The sequence below is a fragment of the Vigna radiata genome, chromosome 1 (assembly GCF_000741045.1).
Source record: "Vigna radiata var. radiata cultivar VC1973A chromosome 1, Vradiata_ver6, whole genome shotgun sequence".
Taxonomy (NCBI): domain Eukaryota; kingdom Viridiplantae; phylum Streptophyta; class Magnoliopsida; order Fabales; family Fabaceae; genus Vigna; species Vigna radiata.
The window spans coordinates 33,367,163-33,385,237 of NC_028351.1; the positions used below are offsets into that span (position 1 = coordinate 33,367,163).

Sequence of the window (18,075 nt, forward strand, 5' to 3'; positions counted from 1 at the left end):
ATCTTTGTGAAAATGAATAACTAAATCTATTTTATTGGAATTGGATGTATTTAATTATATAGTATAGACTAATCAGTCAACACAAATCCTAAAGCGAGTGATTGATCAACCTTCCTAAACCTTTGAAATAACAAAGACTGATCAATCACCGAACACATTAATAACTGATAAGTTATTAAAGACAATATGATTAACTAAACAAAACATGCTTATGAGATATTGAGTCGCACTTGGACTAACCTTAATCAAAACCCTATTTTGAAATCTATAAATATAGAGGTAAGATAAGAAGGTATTTATTGAGCATTTGACTTAATTGTTATAACCAATCGGTAATTGAACCCTAACTTCAGTGTCTTTAACAGGTACACAGATTACTTGAATGTCTTTAGTAGGTACACGAATTTGGATTCTAGTTAAGAGTAGGGGTGAGCAAAGAGTATTGCATGTAAATAATTAAAGTTAACTATAAAAGAGTTCAAATAAACTAAACTGAACTAAAAAATAGTTCAAAAAAACTAAATTGAACTACTTTTTGGTTCAGTTACCTATCATAGCTAAATTAACTATTGTAAAGACGCTAATATCTTACTGTCAATTAGCAAAGACACTAGTCTTTTATAGCTAATAAGACTCAATGCTTTCAGATAATAACATTTGTACCTTTGGGTTCTGAGATGGATGGATAGATAGGATGTGTACCAGTCAATCCAAGAGGTTTGAGATCCCACAAGACAATATGGTTCTCTGTTCCATCGATGACGAGACCGTACCCTTTCCTCATCAAGAACTTGTCGAGCGTAGTGGCGTTGGCCTTCACTTGCTTGGCGTAGGCCTTGATCCCAGGCGTTGCGGCCTGTTTCAGTGCCACGGCGAGGCCCCCAATCTGGTGGTTGTGAGGACCACCCAAGAGAGAAGGGAAAACGACAAAGTTGATTTTGTCCTCGAATTCATAAACGACGTCCTCTGGCTGCCCCTTCTTGGGTGGCTTTGGACCCTTTCGATAGAAGATCATGCCCGCCCTGGGACCGCACAAGCTCTTATGCCGGAGTGTATTACCCGTGGGTGAGGTGACTACCAGAGGGCAGACCCAACCCTATGATGCGGTCGTGGGAGTTCAACACCGTCGTGTATGCAGCGAAGTTGGTCGGGGAGCCCAAGTAGGGTGCACATTGACCTCCCATGATTGGACATCGAGGTAGAAGGCGGTGAGGGTGCATGAGCAACACAGGTTTACGACCTCCTCAATGAACTCGTTGACGCTGTAGTAGCGATTTCGACAAAGTCTTTGATAGAGTCTTCGACAACAACGAATCGGCAGTAGCCTTCAACGACGACGACAACAGTGGCAACTTTCAACAGTGACAGCCTTCAACAGCAACAAACTTCAACAATAGTGAGTGAGCCTTTGACGAATGGATGTAAAGAGGCAGAAAGCAAACGAGGTTTGTAACTGAAAAAGCAAATAGAAAACCTAAACTTTAGTTAACTGTACTAAATATAAAATAAGTTCAATTTTTTTAAATTGAACTATTAATCAATTCAATTAGTTTTTTGTAAAATTAGTTTAAGTTTTTAAAGTATAAAAAAGTACAGATAAACTATAGTTTAAGTTTTTTAAGTTAACTTTGTCAAGTTCTAAATAAAAAAGATGATTTATTCAAATTATAAAAATGTAATTCTCTATCCTAAATTAGTAACTAAACACTCGTTGTATTTCCTAACAAATAATTCTCCTTAAACACTTTATACTTTTACAAAATTTATTTTCACTTAGTAGAAGAATTTATTTATCCAACAATCATTTAATGAACCCTAAAAATTTGTCTATGAATCTAAACCTCTAAACCTCACTCAGCAAGATTAAGCACTTTGAGTTCTCTAATTATTTTTATTTGTCCAATGACCAAATTTTTAAGAAACAATTTCACTAGACTCACCTATGAGTGGCGTGCTTGAAAATTATGCAGAAAATCATAAATTTTAAAATATATCAATGGCTCAATTTTATTTAAATTAAAAGTTTAAATAATTAAAAAGTCTAATAAAAAGCTCCAAATAATTTAGTAACATGTAATACAATACAAGTCACTTATGGGGATTTTCACATTTTTCAAAACATTCCAAACTAAAAAAGAAGAAGCAAAGATAGAAAGAAAACTAACCCGAAACTGATAGCATCAACCTCCTCCTCATCCTCCATTTCTCACTCACTCACACTGTGATTCTCGTCTTCACCATTTTCTTCTTCTTCTTCTTCTTCTTCCCGATGCCACCACTCCACATTCTCCCCGGCGCCACCCTATTCCCCAACCCCCTTCTCCGCCACCCATCCAAAACCCTAACCCCCAAACCCCGTCCCCCCTCTGCCCTCCTCCAGTGGAACCGGAAGCCCGAGCTCTCGGGTACCACCCCGCGCGTCACCGTCATCACCTCCGGCAAGGGCGGTGTGGGAAAGACCACCACCACGGCTAACATTGGCCTCTCTCTAGCCCGCTTCGGCTTCTCCGTGGTGGCCATTGACGCCGACGTCGGCCTCCGCAACCTCGACCTCCTCCTCGGCCTCGAGAATCGCGTCAACTACACTGTCATCGAGGTTCTCAATGGCGACTGTCGCTTAGACCAAGCCCTTGTACGCGACAAGCGCTGGTCCAATTTCGAACTCCTCTGTATCTCCAAGCCCCGCTCCAAGCTACCCCTCGGCTTCGGCGGCAAGGCCCTCACGTGGCTCGTTGACGCGCTCAAGGCGCGTCCAGGCGGCTCCCCCGACTTCATCCTCATAGACTGCCCCGCCGGCATAGACGCCGGCTTCATCACCGCCATCACGCCCGCCAACGAGGCTGTCCTCATCACCACGCCCGACATCACGAGCCTCCGCGACGCCGACCGCGTCACCGGCCTCCTCGAGTGCGATGGCATCAGGGACATCAAGATGGTTGTGAACCGGGTTCGCACCGATATGATTAAGGGCGAGGACATGATGTCGGTGTTGGATGTGCAAGAGATGCTGGGATTGCCTCTTCTTGGGGTTATACCCGAGGACACTGAGGTTATCAGGAGCACCAATAGAGGATACCCTCTTGTGCTCAACAAGCCTCCAACTTTGGCTGGCTTGGCCTTTGAACAAGCAGCGTGGAGGCTCGTGGAGCAGGATAGCATGCAGGCCGTGGTGGTGGAGGAGCAACCTAAACGTGGGTTCTTCTCCTTTTTTGGTGGGTAGGATTCTTTTTTTATTTTGTGGTGTTTAGGGTGTATAGTTAGGTAGTCGAGATTATTTGTTTTTGCTTAAATGATCGGTTGAGTAATGAGTAAATCTGTTTTGTTGGTGTCTATAGAGAACGGAATTTGAGGATTTTTTTTCTTTCTCTATATTTCCTTATGCTGTTGATGGATTAATGAGAGTTCTTCTGACCAAATTGAGTGTTGGGATGTTGGAGCTCTAATGCAATGGACATTTTTTTGCTTTGTTGATGAGTGAAGTTATAATATGATATGGTGATATCCAATGAATGGAAAAGAAATTTGTTAAGTTGTTTATGGAGGTTATTATGCCGTGTCTCTGATGGATTTCCATTTGATTGGTGTTACTGTATTCGCCGAATGATCGATCTTCCACTTTTTGGGTTGGTTTGATTGCAACAGAATATATATAAATTTCGTTTTCTGGCATTCTCTAATTCCCAGGTGGTTTTGATTTTATTTTCTGATTAGAAATGAAATTTCTTCTCAATAATTTAGGTTTAATTAACGTAGGATGACTGCTGAGGTGAAATGCTGGGTTAGGGAGAACCAAACCTAGATTCAATTCGTAGGGTGTTGTTAGCCCTTTTCTCTAACTAGAATTTGAGTTTCAATTGGTAGTCTAATTGTTTTTGAACGAAACCTTTATTAGGATGATTGTTGAGGTGAAACTTCAATTCTCGCTGAAAACATAACACTCAAAACATCTAAAGAAATCAATTCACCTTTTGTTCTAATTGTAAATGGCAGGATAAACTTGCAATAGTGTCTGTGGTTATGGAAGTGTTTCTGCTGCAGTGCTTGTCCTTGATGGAGGAGGCAATTGTATAAAGTGTCATTTTTAATTTTAAGTTTATTTTGTTAATTCAATTTTCCATTGCTAGTGCGTTTCTTTGATTGGATTAATGGCTCTACTGTTGGCTTTAAACATGGGGTTTTCTCCAGTAGGTAGGAAATTTCTTTTTGTGGTGTTTAAGGTTATCCGTAGTGTGTACAGCTAGTCGGTTGGGTTAATTAGTAAAGGCTGTGTGTTCATTGTTTAATTGATAGGCTGAGTAGTGAGTAAATCTGCTCCGTTAGCGTCTATAATTTGAGTATTTTTAATGCCGTTGATGGTTTAATATTGTAGAACGTGCTGTCGCTTTTGGAGAATGTTCGGACTTTTTTTTCCTTGTTGATGAGTAAAGTAACGCTATAGTAATATATAAATGAAAACGAACTTTCTTAAGTTTAGAGGATAAGCTGTTACACCACATTCCATGAATGAAAATGAACTTTCTTGAGTTGTTTATAATAGAGGATATGTTGTCTGTTCTCTATGTTTTCTGTTTAGTTGGTGTTTCTGTGTTTGTTCACTGAATGATTTTTTTTTTTGGGTTGAGTAACAGGAACAAAAGTTAGATGCCCTTTATTAAGTGTTTTTGTCCTATTCTCTTATCAGAATGAGTTTCACCTTGTTAATGTATGATAATCTTCAATGCAAACCCTTATTAGGATGGTTATTGTGACAACGTGACTTCTAACTAAAAAATAACACCTAAAATGTTTGAAGAACCGAGTTTAAGTTTTAAATGACAGGATAAACATCTGGTGCAATGAAAGTTTTTATTTTTATTTTTTTTTTTTGCTTGTTTTATTAGTAAACTTATGCTATAGTAAAATACGATCCTTGTTTTGTTGTTGATCGAGGATATGTTGGGTCCCTGATATTTTCCCTTTGGTTGTTTTCTGAACGAGGATCTTCTTTTTGGGTTGGGTTGGTTGGAACAAAAATTGGATGTAATCTCTTAGATATTCTTGGTGTCATTTTTTTTTCATCAGAATTGATGTTATATTTTGGTAAACTATGTTGAACTTTGATGTAAACTTGTTTTAGGATGGTTAGTATGTCAAAACTCAGTTTTTGATTGGAAAATAAGGATGATTCCTGGTCAAAACTCAGTTTTTGATTGGAAAAGAATGCTAAGTGTCTAAGAATTGAATTTAAGTTTTGTCCTTATGATATATTATAAATGGTAGGCTAAACTTCCTGTAGTTTGAGGTTGTCGAAGTATTTCAGTTGCAAGTGCTTGTTAGATGGAGTAAACTTTATGCAATGTGATTTTTTAGTGTATTTTGTTTATTCCATTACGAGATTGGGTTAATGTGTATCATTTGGTTGATATCAGCCTATGTGGACTGTAGCTCTCTTGGTTCATTTTTTTGTTGCGAGGACAGCATCTGGTGTTTTCTCTAATAAATTTCTCCCTAAACTTATACATTGATATTTTTCATTTCCTTCATTTTGTATAATAAAGTGAATTATTGATATAACTCACGTATTCAAAGTTTTCCTCGATACTCCGGGAAGACCTTTTCATTTCTCTTTTACGTAATGTAAAGTGTTTAAGAAATGAGATCATAAAGTTTGGTCATTGTGAAATTGAAATTTCATTGGATCTATGGAAAGTTTGATTACGTGTTAGCTCGTAATTTTTTTTCTTTTTTTCTTAATTTTAAATATTTTCAGTTTAAAAAAATTATAAATATATCAAGTTAGTAAGAGAGTGATGTCTCAATATTAGTGTTAAATGTCATGGATCAAATGTTATTGGCTAATATTCAATTCAATTTATATATTTATTATTTTGATTTATTTAAAAACAAAATTTTTTAATTGAATAACTTTTCTTCTTTTCAAATTAAAACCAAATTTATTTTTTATATAAACGTTACAGTGATATTTTTCTTAAATATTAGTTTAATTATTTTTAATTATTTTAACATTTTTCATTTTTCATAATTTTTTATATTTTCATGTAAGTTTTATTTAAAATTTTCAATATTTAAGAGACAGATTATAAGCAAAAATATATAATATATTTTTAATTGTTAATTAAAAAAATAACTCAATTTTTTTTTTAAAAGGTATATATAGTTTACGGAAGAATTATTTGAAATTACGACTAAAGTTGTTAAAACAGATATGATGCATTATAGATGGATTATTTAGTGAATCAATTCGAATTCTTATTAATAAGTCTAAAAGTTTAAATCTAATTCAACTCATCATCAGTTAATAAATTGAATCGATTAAAGTTTATTTTTGAACTATATTAAAGTTTGTAAATTATTTTTTAACCTAATTGACTCACAAATTTTAACCTTATTCAAATAACATAAAAGCTGAAAGACAGACTTGGCATTATAGGCTTTTGGTCATTATCTAACATAATATAAACGAGTTTTTGTCATAGAATTTTTCTAACCTTTTCTTAAAATTGTAGAGGTAAACCTGAGAAACACTGGAGTGAGAATAGCAAGGCCTTTACTTTTGCCACAAGGCCAGTATTGGGTCTAGAAAACCCATTTAGACCCAAGTCACATAAAAGGAAAAGAGTGTTTTATCCTGCACCTCCAAAAATATCATCTCCATCTCCAAATTATAATAAAATTCCAATTTTAATCCTAATTAAAAAGTATTTTAATTTTTAAAAAGTTTTTTAATTTTTAAAAAGTGTTTTTTTTTAAACGTGGTCAAAGATTTCCAGGGATCAGATTGAATTTCATAAACTTGGTTTTATGTGTATTTGTGCATCTGATTTCACTTCTCACAACACTATTACCTCTCTCCTTTCTCACAACATCCTTCTTCTCCTTTCTCAATCTTGTCTTACTCCCCTTTCTCACATAGCACAATACAGTCACAGAGCACACAGTAAAATCTTTTTTTTTTTTCGCACTACAGCAACCACCATGGTTGGTTGCCGCAAGCTTTTTTTTTTTTCTTTCCGAGGTACAGAAACACTAGACTCTTCTTGTCGGATTTGATTTTTCCTTTCTTTGTTGTCTTGCGTGCACACTGATAGAATATCTCATTTTAGCATTTTAGTTTCTCCTTTGCTGTGTTTCCCAGTCGTGTAGAGGTATTCGTCTTCTTCTTCCTCCAATTTTTGTCCATCTTTCACTGCTCAAAAGTTGTCAGAGGTTGGTTCATGGTTTTAATTTTTTTTGCTGCTTTTGCATGTCTATAGACTGGATATATAGATTAAATGATTAGAAATTATTTAAATTTGTCTAATTTGATTGATCTATCCATGTTTTTGTGATCTGAAATGCGATAGACATGTATGGGACATGGGTAACCGATACCGCCAGCATCGGATGTCAATATAAGATGTAGGCTGTATCGGTTTCTCATATCTAATACATGCCTAATGTGTTTTTTTTATTTTTTTTTCCCGGTTTTACTGTATGTTTTTTTTTTCGTTTTATAGTTTATTCTTTTTATTTGAAATGAATTGTTTTATTTAAAATATTTTATTATTTAGTTGTTTTTTAAATAGTTTATTATTTAATTGTTCTATTTTAAATAGTTTATTATTTAATTGTTTTACTTTAAATAGTTTATTATATAATTGTTTTATTTTAAATAATTTATTATGTATATTAATATTTGAATTAATTATTTTCTGTTATAATTATTTTAAATATTCTGTTTTAATCATTTTAAATTTTCTGTTATAATTAGCATTGGATGTCAATATCTAATCTAAGCTTTATCAGTTTCCCATTCTCTAATGTGTTTTTTTTTTTTTAATTTGTTTTATGGCTTTATTGTATGTTTTTTTTCTTATAGTTTGTTTTTTTTAACATTTGAAATGAAATGTTTTATTTAAAATATTTTATTATTTAATTGTCTTTTAAATAGTTTATTATTTAATTGTTTTATTTTAAATAATTTATTATGTATATTAATATATGAATTAATTATTCTCTGTTATAATTATTTTAAATATTCTGTTTTAATTATTTTAAATTGTCATTTATAATTATTTTAAATATTCTGTTATAATAATTTTAAATTTTGTGTTTTAATTTATTTAAATGTTTTGTTATAATAATTTTAAACTTTCTTTTTAAATTTTTAATAGGATGACGTTATTCGATTTTTATTTTAATAAAATTGTTAAAATTGAGTTAATTATTTATTTATATAAAAATTTGAATTAATTTTATTTATTCTTATTTTAGTTATTTTAAAATTTTTGTTTTAATTATTTTATATTTTTTGTTTTAATTATTTAAAATATTCTGTTATAATTATTTTAAATATTATGTTAATAAAAAAATTAAAATAGACATGACTCATATTCGAGGAGGTTTATCTTCATGGGGAGAGTTCCTCACAGGGTGAGAGATGGAGACCTATAACTTCTGCTCGTATAAGACGTGGAGCAATTGAGTTTGATGTTCATGTTGAGGAAGTAGTTGAGGATCATGCATTTGTGGAGCATGATATTGAGCAGGAGGAGGATAATCTCAAGGTGGATTTCTTGGAGGTCCATTAGACACTTCAGTATTGACACATTACATTCACCATGTTGCTTATGTGATATGGTAGGGTCGAGTAAGTGCAAAACTTTAATTTTAATGATTATTGTTTAGTTAAAATAATTTGATATTAAATATTATTGTTTAGGAACGGGAGGAGATCAAGTTGATCTCCCATGGGAAGAAGTTAAACATATTAGGATCTTGCAACGAAGGCATTAGAGACATCGTTAATGGTTCTGGTCTGATGTCTCTGGTGGGCATCTCCTATGACTATGTCGATAGGGGTCTACTACTGGCATTTGTAGAGAGATTTCATTTTGAGACCAGTAGTTTCCATCTCCCCGTGGGTGAGATGACCGTAAATTTAGATGATGTGTCATCGTTGCTACACCCTTCGTCTTAACTTTATGCAATGGAGGTATCATAAATGTCATTTCAGGACAAACAATGTCAAGTAACTTTTCTTTAATCATCACTTTACTTCCAATCTTAACCTCCTTAAACTTTTCTCCAACCATAGCAAGCTCACATTGTATGGATAACTTTGGCTGCGATTCATTTGATACAAAATCTGAAATAGACAATCTTGTTCACATCACATGAAATTCACCCAAAGGAATGACACCAGGGGCATAATGTGCTAATTCACAAGCATAGGGGACACCATAGGTCCGTCTAAGTATGCATCCACATCTTACCTTATCGAGTCCTATAACATTTACTCGTTCTAATTCTTCAGCTATTAGTCCTAAAGCATATCTGGATACTCATCCAACAAGTCTTTTGTATCTTATGCATTTATAAGCTTCACATGAGATTGAGACTGTTTTCGAACGACGCTTTGATCTTATTATGTTGCAACATAATGACATTATGAATGGCATCCCAGCAAGAACAAAGATCTCCCATACTGTTTTCCAATACTTTCTTTAAGTTCCAATGAGCTGACTCAACCCTGACAAAAATCAATCACCAATATATCAAATATTCAAATACAAAATAAACTAATATAACATTAAAACATACCTGTTTGTTGTTGTATTCCCTAAATGCATAACGTTGTTTGTCCGTGCCTTCACAAAGTAAGTATTGTATGGAATAATCCAAATATTATTCACATATTCGAAGAATAAAGGCCATGAATGATAAGTGTATTCAAGGCAATTCACACAATCACCAAACATAGATTCATCTTCACAATCCATGACGTTCTCTCATGCTTCCACACAATCAACTAACATTTTGCACTTTGCTTTGACATTTTTTTTTATAATATGGAAGCGACATAACAATTGATATGATTGAGGAAATACATTGCCGATGGAATTCATCAAAGACAAGTCTCTATCACTGACAATGACTTGTGGATAGGCCTCAAATGTCAAAAATAAGTTTCTAAACTTTTTAAGAGCCCAAGTGGAATTATTTTGTCACTCACTTGATAAGAATGCAAAATCGGCTGAGTAGGTCAACCCAGTAGATATCATACCAACAATCTCTAACAACGACAATCGATATTTATTTGTCTTATAAGTTGAATCCATTAACAAAACAACATTAAATGCTTTCAATAACTTGATTGCATTAGGATGTGTCCAAAAGAGGTCACTGATAACCTCATAATCCTTCACACATCTACTCCAATGTATGTACTTGTCGCGATCCAACATCATCATCAACTGTTGCAGCTCAGTTCTCGACCCTCTCAATGAGCGTTTGTGTGTATACCTTGCTGTGTAAACTTGTTTTATTGTAGTTACATTATGATTGTTATTTTGTTTCAGAGTCAACACAATATTTGTCGGTGTTACTTGGGTTTTAGTCATATCAACAAGTACTGCTTGTTCAATAGAATTTAACCTACCAACATAAGGATGCCCCACTAAAGTTTCTGCTAAATCCTGGTTGTGGTATCCACATATCACTTGCAATACCCATCCATCGCCATTACCAGGTGGCTTACCCCTTAACTGGAAAGGACACTCACATTTTTGGGTCCCATATGTATTAGGTTGGACATCAAGTTTGTATTTTCTATATTTTCCGCCTCTTTCACATCCTAGCAACACAAACGTCTTCCTCCCAGCGGATCTTATAGTCACCACAACAAATCCTAGATTATATGCAATCCTTCTTACCCATTCAATTAAGTTTTCACGAGAGGAAAAAATTTCATTTGTTGTGAAATGATTCGTCAGGTTTCCCTCAACGCCCCCATTTATAAAGGACAAAAATTCTGATAGTATGCTAGTATTTATTTCAGAATCAATCCACAACAATATTCGTCCATTTAGACTATAATCACCTATAATAAAATAAAAAATAATACAAAAAAATTAAAATTTATAATTATTTTATAAAATTATAAACTAATACAATACATTATACAATTATAAATTTATTAACAATGTAATCAACTTAAAAAAAAACTCCAAACTAAATAAACTTAAAACTATATAATAAATTTTTAAAAATTTTCATAAACATAAAAAATCACGTATAAATTATATCTAAAAGATTATAAAAATTAAATATTTAAAATGCATTTTTTATATTAACAAAAATTAATAATTAAAAAATGTAGTTAACTAGTTTTATTAAATTTTTGTATAGAGCAAACCTACTTAAATAATATTAATAAAACAACATGCAAAAATATGAAACATTCGTAACAATTATTTTTTACGAATTACATATTATCTAATTATATTATAAATTCACAAAAATTATACATAAACTTAAATATAATTATAAAATAATAAAATAGTAAGGAATATAACTAAAATTTGTTATTAATAAATACCTGATGCATTGTTACGTCTTCAAGAAACAAATCCTAATATTCAGTGGTGCTTTTAATATCCGAAATTTTCACCATCAAATCTCCACATCCGATTCGTATTAAGTATCATTTTTAGAAACCAGTTTTATTAATTTTAATAAATCGTAGAAATTAATTTATATTCATTTTAAATTATATAATTAAATTATAAACTGATACAAAATTATATATAATTTTAAAATTAATTAAAAACTAATAAAATAATTAAATAAAAATATTATTAAGCTTTTATATAAATTTTTTATTTGTTGGATTTTCACATTCGAATAGATGATCATTGAAATCCACATATGATATTTTCATTTTAAGTTTTTTATTCAAAATTAGTTTTATTCATTTTAATATATTTATAAAATTATTTTTTATTAATTACAAATTATAAAATATATTATAAACTAATACATATAATTAAAAAAAAAAATTAAACTAATATAAGAAGTATTAAAAAAAATTTAAACTAATATAAAAAGTATCTAATGTAAACATGCAGAATAAATATAATAAAATCATGTATCTGATATCCACATCCGAAGATTCATAAATTGGATATCCATATCTGGATTTGTAAATCGAATATTCACATCCGAAGGTTTGTAAATCGAATATCCACATCCGATCCGCACATAAGGCTCTCCCAGTTTCGATTTTTCATTTTCATGCAAACATAATAACGAAAATAAAATACATCTACTCCATCAATATCAATCCAACCAAGAAGATGCAAACAAATTTAAATAAAAAATAACTAACAATCCATCAATATCAATGCAACCAAAAAGATGCAAACAAATTTAAAAATGAATAATTGATTTAAGAGTGATAACCACAACTTAATAAGTCTATTGGATGTATGAGAGGTTTGGTAGTTATGTGTCATTGGCATGTTTGTAATTTTGTCTAGAAAAATTACATTGAAAGGTTTTACATTATAGGTTTTGCTAGAAAATTTTCACGAGATGATTTAAAGTTTTTTTTCTCAAAAATATTGTATGAGATGATTTACAATTTTTCTTAGAAAATTTGTATGAGAAAGTTTGCATTGGATAATAATACTTTTGTTAAGTATTCGTGGATGTACGACTTGAAGCATCGAACCAAGTTAAGTTTCTTTTAAAAATGAATAGTTAATTTAAGAGTGATCACCACAACTTAATAAGTCGATTGGATGTATGAGAGGTTTGGTAGTTATGTGTCATTAGCAGGTTTGCAATTTTGTCTAGAAATATTACATTGAAAGGTTTTATAATTTTCGTTAGAAAAAATTGTACGAGGTAGATTGTAGGTTTTGCTAGAAAAATTTCACGAGATGATTTAAAGTTTTTTTTTTTCTCAGAATTGTATGGGATGATTTACAGATTTTCTTAGAAAATTTGTATGAGAAGGTTTGCATTGGATAATAATACTTTTGTTAAGTATTCGTGGATGTAGAACTTGAAGTTAATTTTTTTTTATGCTTTTATTTAAATTTGTGCTCTTATTTGTGGGAGTGCTTTTGCTTGAATATATTATTTTCCTTTTGTGTGATTTCCAACCGTATTAGAGTTTAGGTTCTAATCGAGGAAGAACAAAGGGTAATTTGGCATGCTAACAAGGTTGTGTGCTCTACCTATGAAGAAAGGTTAGTCTTGATGATTCTTTTTTAAGCAATGACTTCATTGATGGATGTATGATTGGATTTGACTTGACCAAGAAAGTGTTGGAGATGGATTCCCATTGTGTATAAGTGAGTTTCCAACAATAGTGTTATTGAAGTTGCTGACAATGAATATATACAAGGTAGTGAGGGTTGATGACAAGAAAAAATTGTTAATGTCAATGAGTCCATGTAGATCATTAGTGACAAAAGCGGTTCAAGTAGATATATTGGTAGGCATGTCAAATATTTGTTTCAAAGCATGTTAAACTTCTTATGAATGGAGGATATGTTGTTCTTTAGTGGATTTTCACCAAAGTTCCACAACAAGTAATATGAAGAAGGGAGAAGTAGAAAGCTATTATAAAAATGAAGAGTTGATTTGAGAGTGATCACCACGACTCAATAAGTCTCTTGGGTGGGTAGTTGTGTGTCAACTGGCGGTTTTCAATTTTGTTCAGAAATTGCACTAAAAGGTTTACACTTTCAACTATAAAAATTATATTAGATAGTTTGTAGTTTTCACAAGAAAAACTGTACAAGATGGTTTGCAGTTTTTATTAGAAAAATTGCGCAAGATGATTTACAATTTTTGTCACATAAATAATAAGAGATATTTGTAGTGTTTTTAAGAAAAATTGCACGAGAAAATTTGCTATTTTTTTTAAAAAAATTGTATAAAGGTTTGTAGTTTTTGTTGAGCATTCATGGTTGCATGATGTGCTTTTATTTAAATTTTCTTGTATAAAGGTTTGTACTTTGTGCTTGAAAATTATTTTCCTATTTCAAGGATGATTCCTAGTCAAAACTCAAATTTTGATTGAAAAATAATAATAAATGTATAAAAAAATGAATTTAAATTTTGTCCTTATGATATATTATAAAAAGTTGGGTAAACTTGCAAAAGTTTGAGGTTGTCAACATAAAGAACGAAAATAAATGCAATGTAATTTTTAGTGAATTTTTGGCCGAGTATGGGTTAAATATAAATTTGGGGGATTAATATAACATCCCATTTTAGTAGAATAAAACTAGCAAAATAGAATATTACATAGATGATGACTTACCATAAACTACTGACTCTCGATGAAGAAGATCTTACACTTAGAGAACAACACCATATCTATGCGGCTGCTTTACCTCATGCTGAAACGACGGAAAATGCATCATCCCTAAGCTCACACCATTTAGATAATCATCGTAAAAGAGAAAACATACACAAAGACAGACAACAGGGGTAAGCTAGATAAACAAGACAATTCATATATATTATATTGAAATTTCAAACATTAGTTCAAAAATAAACCATAATAGTTCATTCATCTTATACATGCTATAACATAGACAAGACTCATCCGGATTAGGTATGAATGTCGCACTATTGGTAGTCTGTGCACTTGTAATGGTAATACAGTTGGCTGAAACCAAGCTACCGTACAAGGTTAGTCCATTACAGTTGTTTAAGGTCATGTCAAAGCTTATAGACAAGAACCTCTCACTAATCTCACCACTTGACTCACCCCTCTCTACTTGAGAATGGATGATCATTAGAGTGTCGGAATAAACCACCAGTCCAAAACTCCATACATTCATACAACAACAACAATCACGACCATAGAACCTCTCCACGAGTCATGGAATTACGTCCAACAACCACTCACACATTCAACCACATATTCATCATCATCATATCATTCTCATAATCATAAATACATATACATATAATTCACACAAACATTGCATACTATCACATGAAACTTTTAATTATACATTAAACAACAAAAAACACCCTTAATAGTCATAAAAAATACACAATAACACAATTTCTTCATGACATCTCGATACTCACACTTAGGTAAGGAAAACTGTGACATCCGGGCACTAACGAGGGCGGGGAGTGATCGCCGGTGCAAGAAGCATGGTGCAGGGGGCACGGACAAGGAGCGGCTCCTGGCAGGCTTCGAGTGGAAGGGCCACATGGACAAATCGAACATACACCGGAATGAGAGGGATCTGGAGATTGTATAGGTATGGGACTATACAGTTGAAGGATAGCTTAAAGGAATTGATTTGACTACTCATATCAACAAAGGCATTTGCTTTTCGGTAGCCTAACTCATAAGAACTCCATGGTTAAGCGTGCTTAGCCTAGAGAAATTATGGGATGGGTGACCTTCCGGGAAGTTTTCTCGAAAAGTGTGTGAGTGAGGACAAAGCACACTGGAAAGCCTCGTGTTGATGTGTGGGGGCAGTCAGCAGTCCCTGTAAGTTGTCGGGGCGTTACAAATGGTATCAGAGCCTAGCCTCTCCCAGTACGGTGTGGTTCGAGGACGAACCAGACGGAAGCTGGTGGGCATGTGACATCCGGGCACTAACGAGGGCGGGAAGTGATCGCCGCTCGGAAAGTGTGTGAGTGAGGACAAAGCACACTAGAAAGCCTCGTGTTTATGTGTGGGGGCAGTCAGCAGTCCCTGTAAGTTGCCGAGGCGTTACAAAAACAGCTTTTGAAACCCTCACCAATAGCTTCAAAAGGGTCAAAAACCCCTTAAAACGACCTAAAAACGTCTAAAATGGACATCCAAAACCCTAAAGACTATTCAAACATGTGCAGTGGTGATTTTCGGACAACAATAATGGATTATCATATGTGATAAGTGTTAACAAACTGGCAAGTGTATCAGATCGTATCAAGTAATAATAAATGGTAAGTCCAAGTATCGTTTTCCCAAGAGACTCAAGGCACTAAACTGCTGTGCTTTTGCTTAACCAATCAAGACTATAAGAACAAAATATTTTGGAGTTTTTGAATTTAAAGTACGGAAAAATAAACATGAATGCAATTTGATCAATTGAGGTTAAACACAAAAGTTAATGGAGGATGTTGATAATATGAAATGGATTTGTTGCTAGGATTCAGATTTCACCCAATCACTCTCATAAATTTACTTTTCTTATTTGTTTCACTTTGTTATCTAATTGTCATGCAAACTTTCTTAGTCTACCCTTAACCTGATCCCTCGGCGAAAAAAACCTATTATTAGTTACTGGCTTGCTATCCCTAGCCTCCCCTAGTAATTAATAACGCATTAAGAACAGAAGCAAAAACAATTGATCGTCCTACCCCCTATCCATAGGTAGTATTGCTTAATCAAGGAATTTCCCCCAGTTCATAACAGTACTGTACGTTCCCGTATCAATAAAGACAAACAACGATTATCAAATGAGTTAAACGATAAAAGCTTTAAGCGCAGAAGAGAAACCCAACAATTGATAATCAAAGCATGCACAAGCATATAAATAAAATAAAAATTTTGATATATGAGAGTTTAGAGGTTACATCTTTCCCTAGCAACAAATAAGATTAGTTTTCCATCGTCATGGAGAAACTAGGTGAAGAATGGAATGAAAGAGATACAAACCCTAAAAAGAAGAAACGGAGAGCTGTCACCATCTCCAAATCTAGCCCCAATGGGGGTGAAAAGTGTATTTCTGTACCTAAGCCATCAAAAGATACCAACCCTAAGACGTTATGGCCTTTAAATAGGGCATAAAAATGACATAAAACAAACCCAAGCCAAACAGATCATAAAAAATAACATAAAACAAGTCCAGGCCCATCTGACAACCGCCCGACGCCTAATTTCACCGCCCGACGGTTTTCCTCAAGCTGCGCCACCGCCCGACACTTAATTTCACCGCTGGGCGCTAGTCAACTGCACTCTGGTCAACTTTTCAGCATTCTGGTCAACTGGTTGACTTTTTTGGTTGACTAATTGACTTTTCTGGTTGACTGGTTGACTTTTCTGCACTCCAACCATTTGATAATTCAACCATTCTTTCAAATCATTCCAAAAACCTACAAAATCAAGGGAATTTAACGAAAAAAATCATAAAACACGTCCTCAACTCTTTTATTCACAAAAAAATAAAGAAAACTCATGATTCCAAGCAAGTTTCTATGTCAAAAGGGTGCATTTGATATCATAATTAAGTATGAAAATAACGTTTTTTGAACCGTTATCAATAACCGATTATTGCCGAGAGCTTTGAAGAAAATACGACCCTCTGACTGGAATAATCGATTATCAAGTGAGATAATCGATTATTCTTATTAGTTTCTTACAACAACCTAATTTTTATGGTTTTGATGCATCTTAGACATATCCAAATGATCAATTTAGAATCTATAACACTAAGATTGATACGAAAACATGTTTATAGATGAAATTGAGTACTATATTGCTCATATGGATAGGAGTTTGATGTACCAAACCAATTCAACAACTCAAAAGTGTCTAAACTTAATTCTATCATGCTATTATCTACTATTATCTCTTACACACTAGATTTCACTTATTTAAAGTTCTAGACAAGTCATAATAAGTCTAATCATACACTCTAAACTCCCCAACACCATTCACAACCTTTTCCTCAAAATCCGACTACTCAAAACCATACTTTTACACTAAAAACACTACTAAACTTCCCCGATGAATTACCCCTTTTTGTTTCATATCAGATTTTAATCAGAGGACACCTCTAACAAGTCTCAAATTACCACCTAACAGTCCCAAACCAGTTGATTTCACATTCAAACACCTATCTCTAAAAATCACCTATCAAGACTCTCCCTTTTTAGGCTTAAACTCCAAAAATTTGACTACTAACCACCCTAACACTCTAAATTCAGTTTTCAAACACCAAAAGAACTTCATCACACAAAATCTAAACAAAATAAAGTATCACAATCACATCATTACAAATATACCAACATCATACAATCCTTAATTCATCATTTGAACATAATTATTACTATCATCACAATTTCATCTAAATTATTTGATCATACAAAGAGATACTAGTTTCAAACCACAAACGTAATTCAAAACATGGTCCAGTTTTCCTTACCTCACAATAAATTGGCCGACTCAAAGAGCATTCTGTTGATTGCTTGAAACGCAAGAAATCTCTAGACGAACCTACACAATACTAAATTGGAAACGGACGGAGTCCTTAAAACTCTAGATTAACCAAGATTGACTAG

At 33.0% G+C, this 18,075-nt stretch overlaps 1 protein-coding gene across 1 annotated transcript; it reads left to right on the plus strand.

Annotated features, from left to right (window-relative positions):
• Window positions 1-2,094: 2,094 nt before the first annotated feature.
• On the plus strand, window positions 2,095-3,669 carry LOC106764620 (putative septum site-determining protein minD homolog, chloroplastic). The gene has a single exon (XM_014648916.2). The coding sequence runs from the start codon at window positions 2,270-2,272 to the stop codon at window positions 3,218-3,220; it is 951 nt and encodes a 316-aa protein (XP_014504402.1). The 5' UTR covers window positions 2,095-2,269; the 3' UTR covers window positions 3,221-3,669.
• Window positions 3,670-18,075: the final 14,406 nt, after the last annotated feature.

Bases quoted from the DNA above. Each gene is read 5' to 3' on its own strand.
- LOC106764620 (XM_014648916.2), top strand. From the start codon at position 2,270: ATGCCACCACTCCACATTCTCCCCGGCGCCACCCTATTCCCCAACCCC.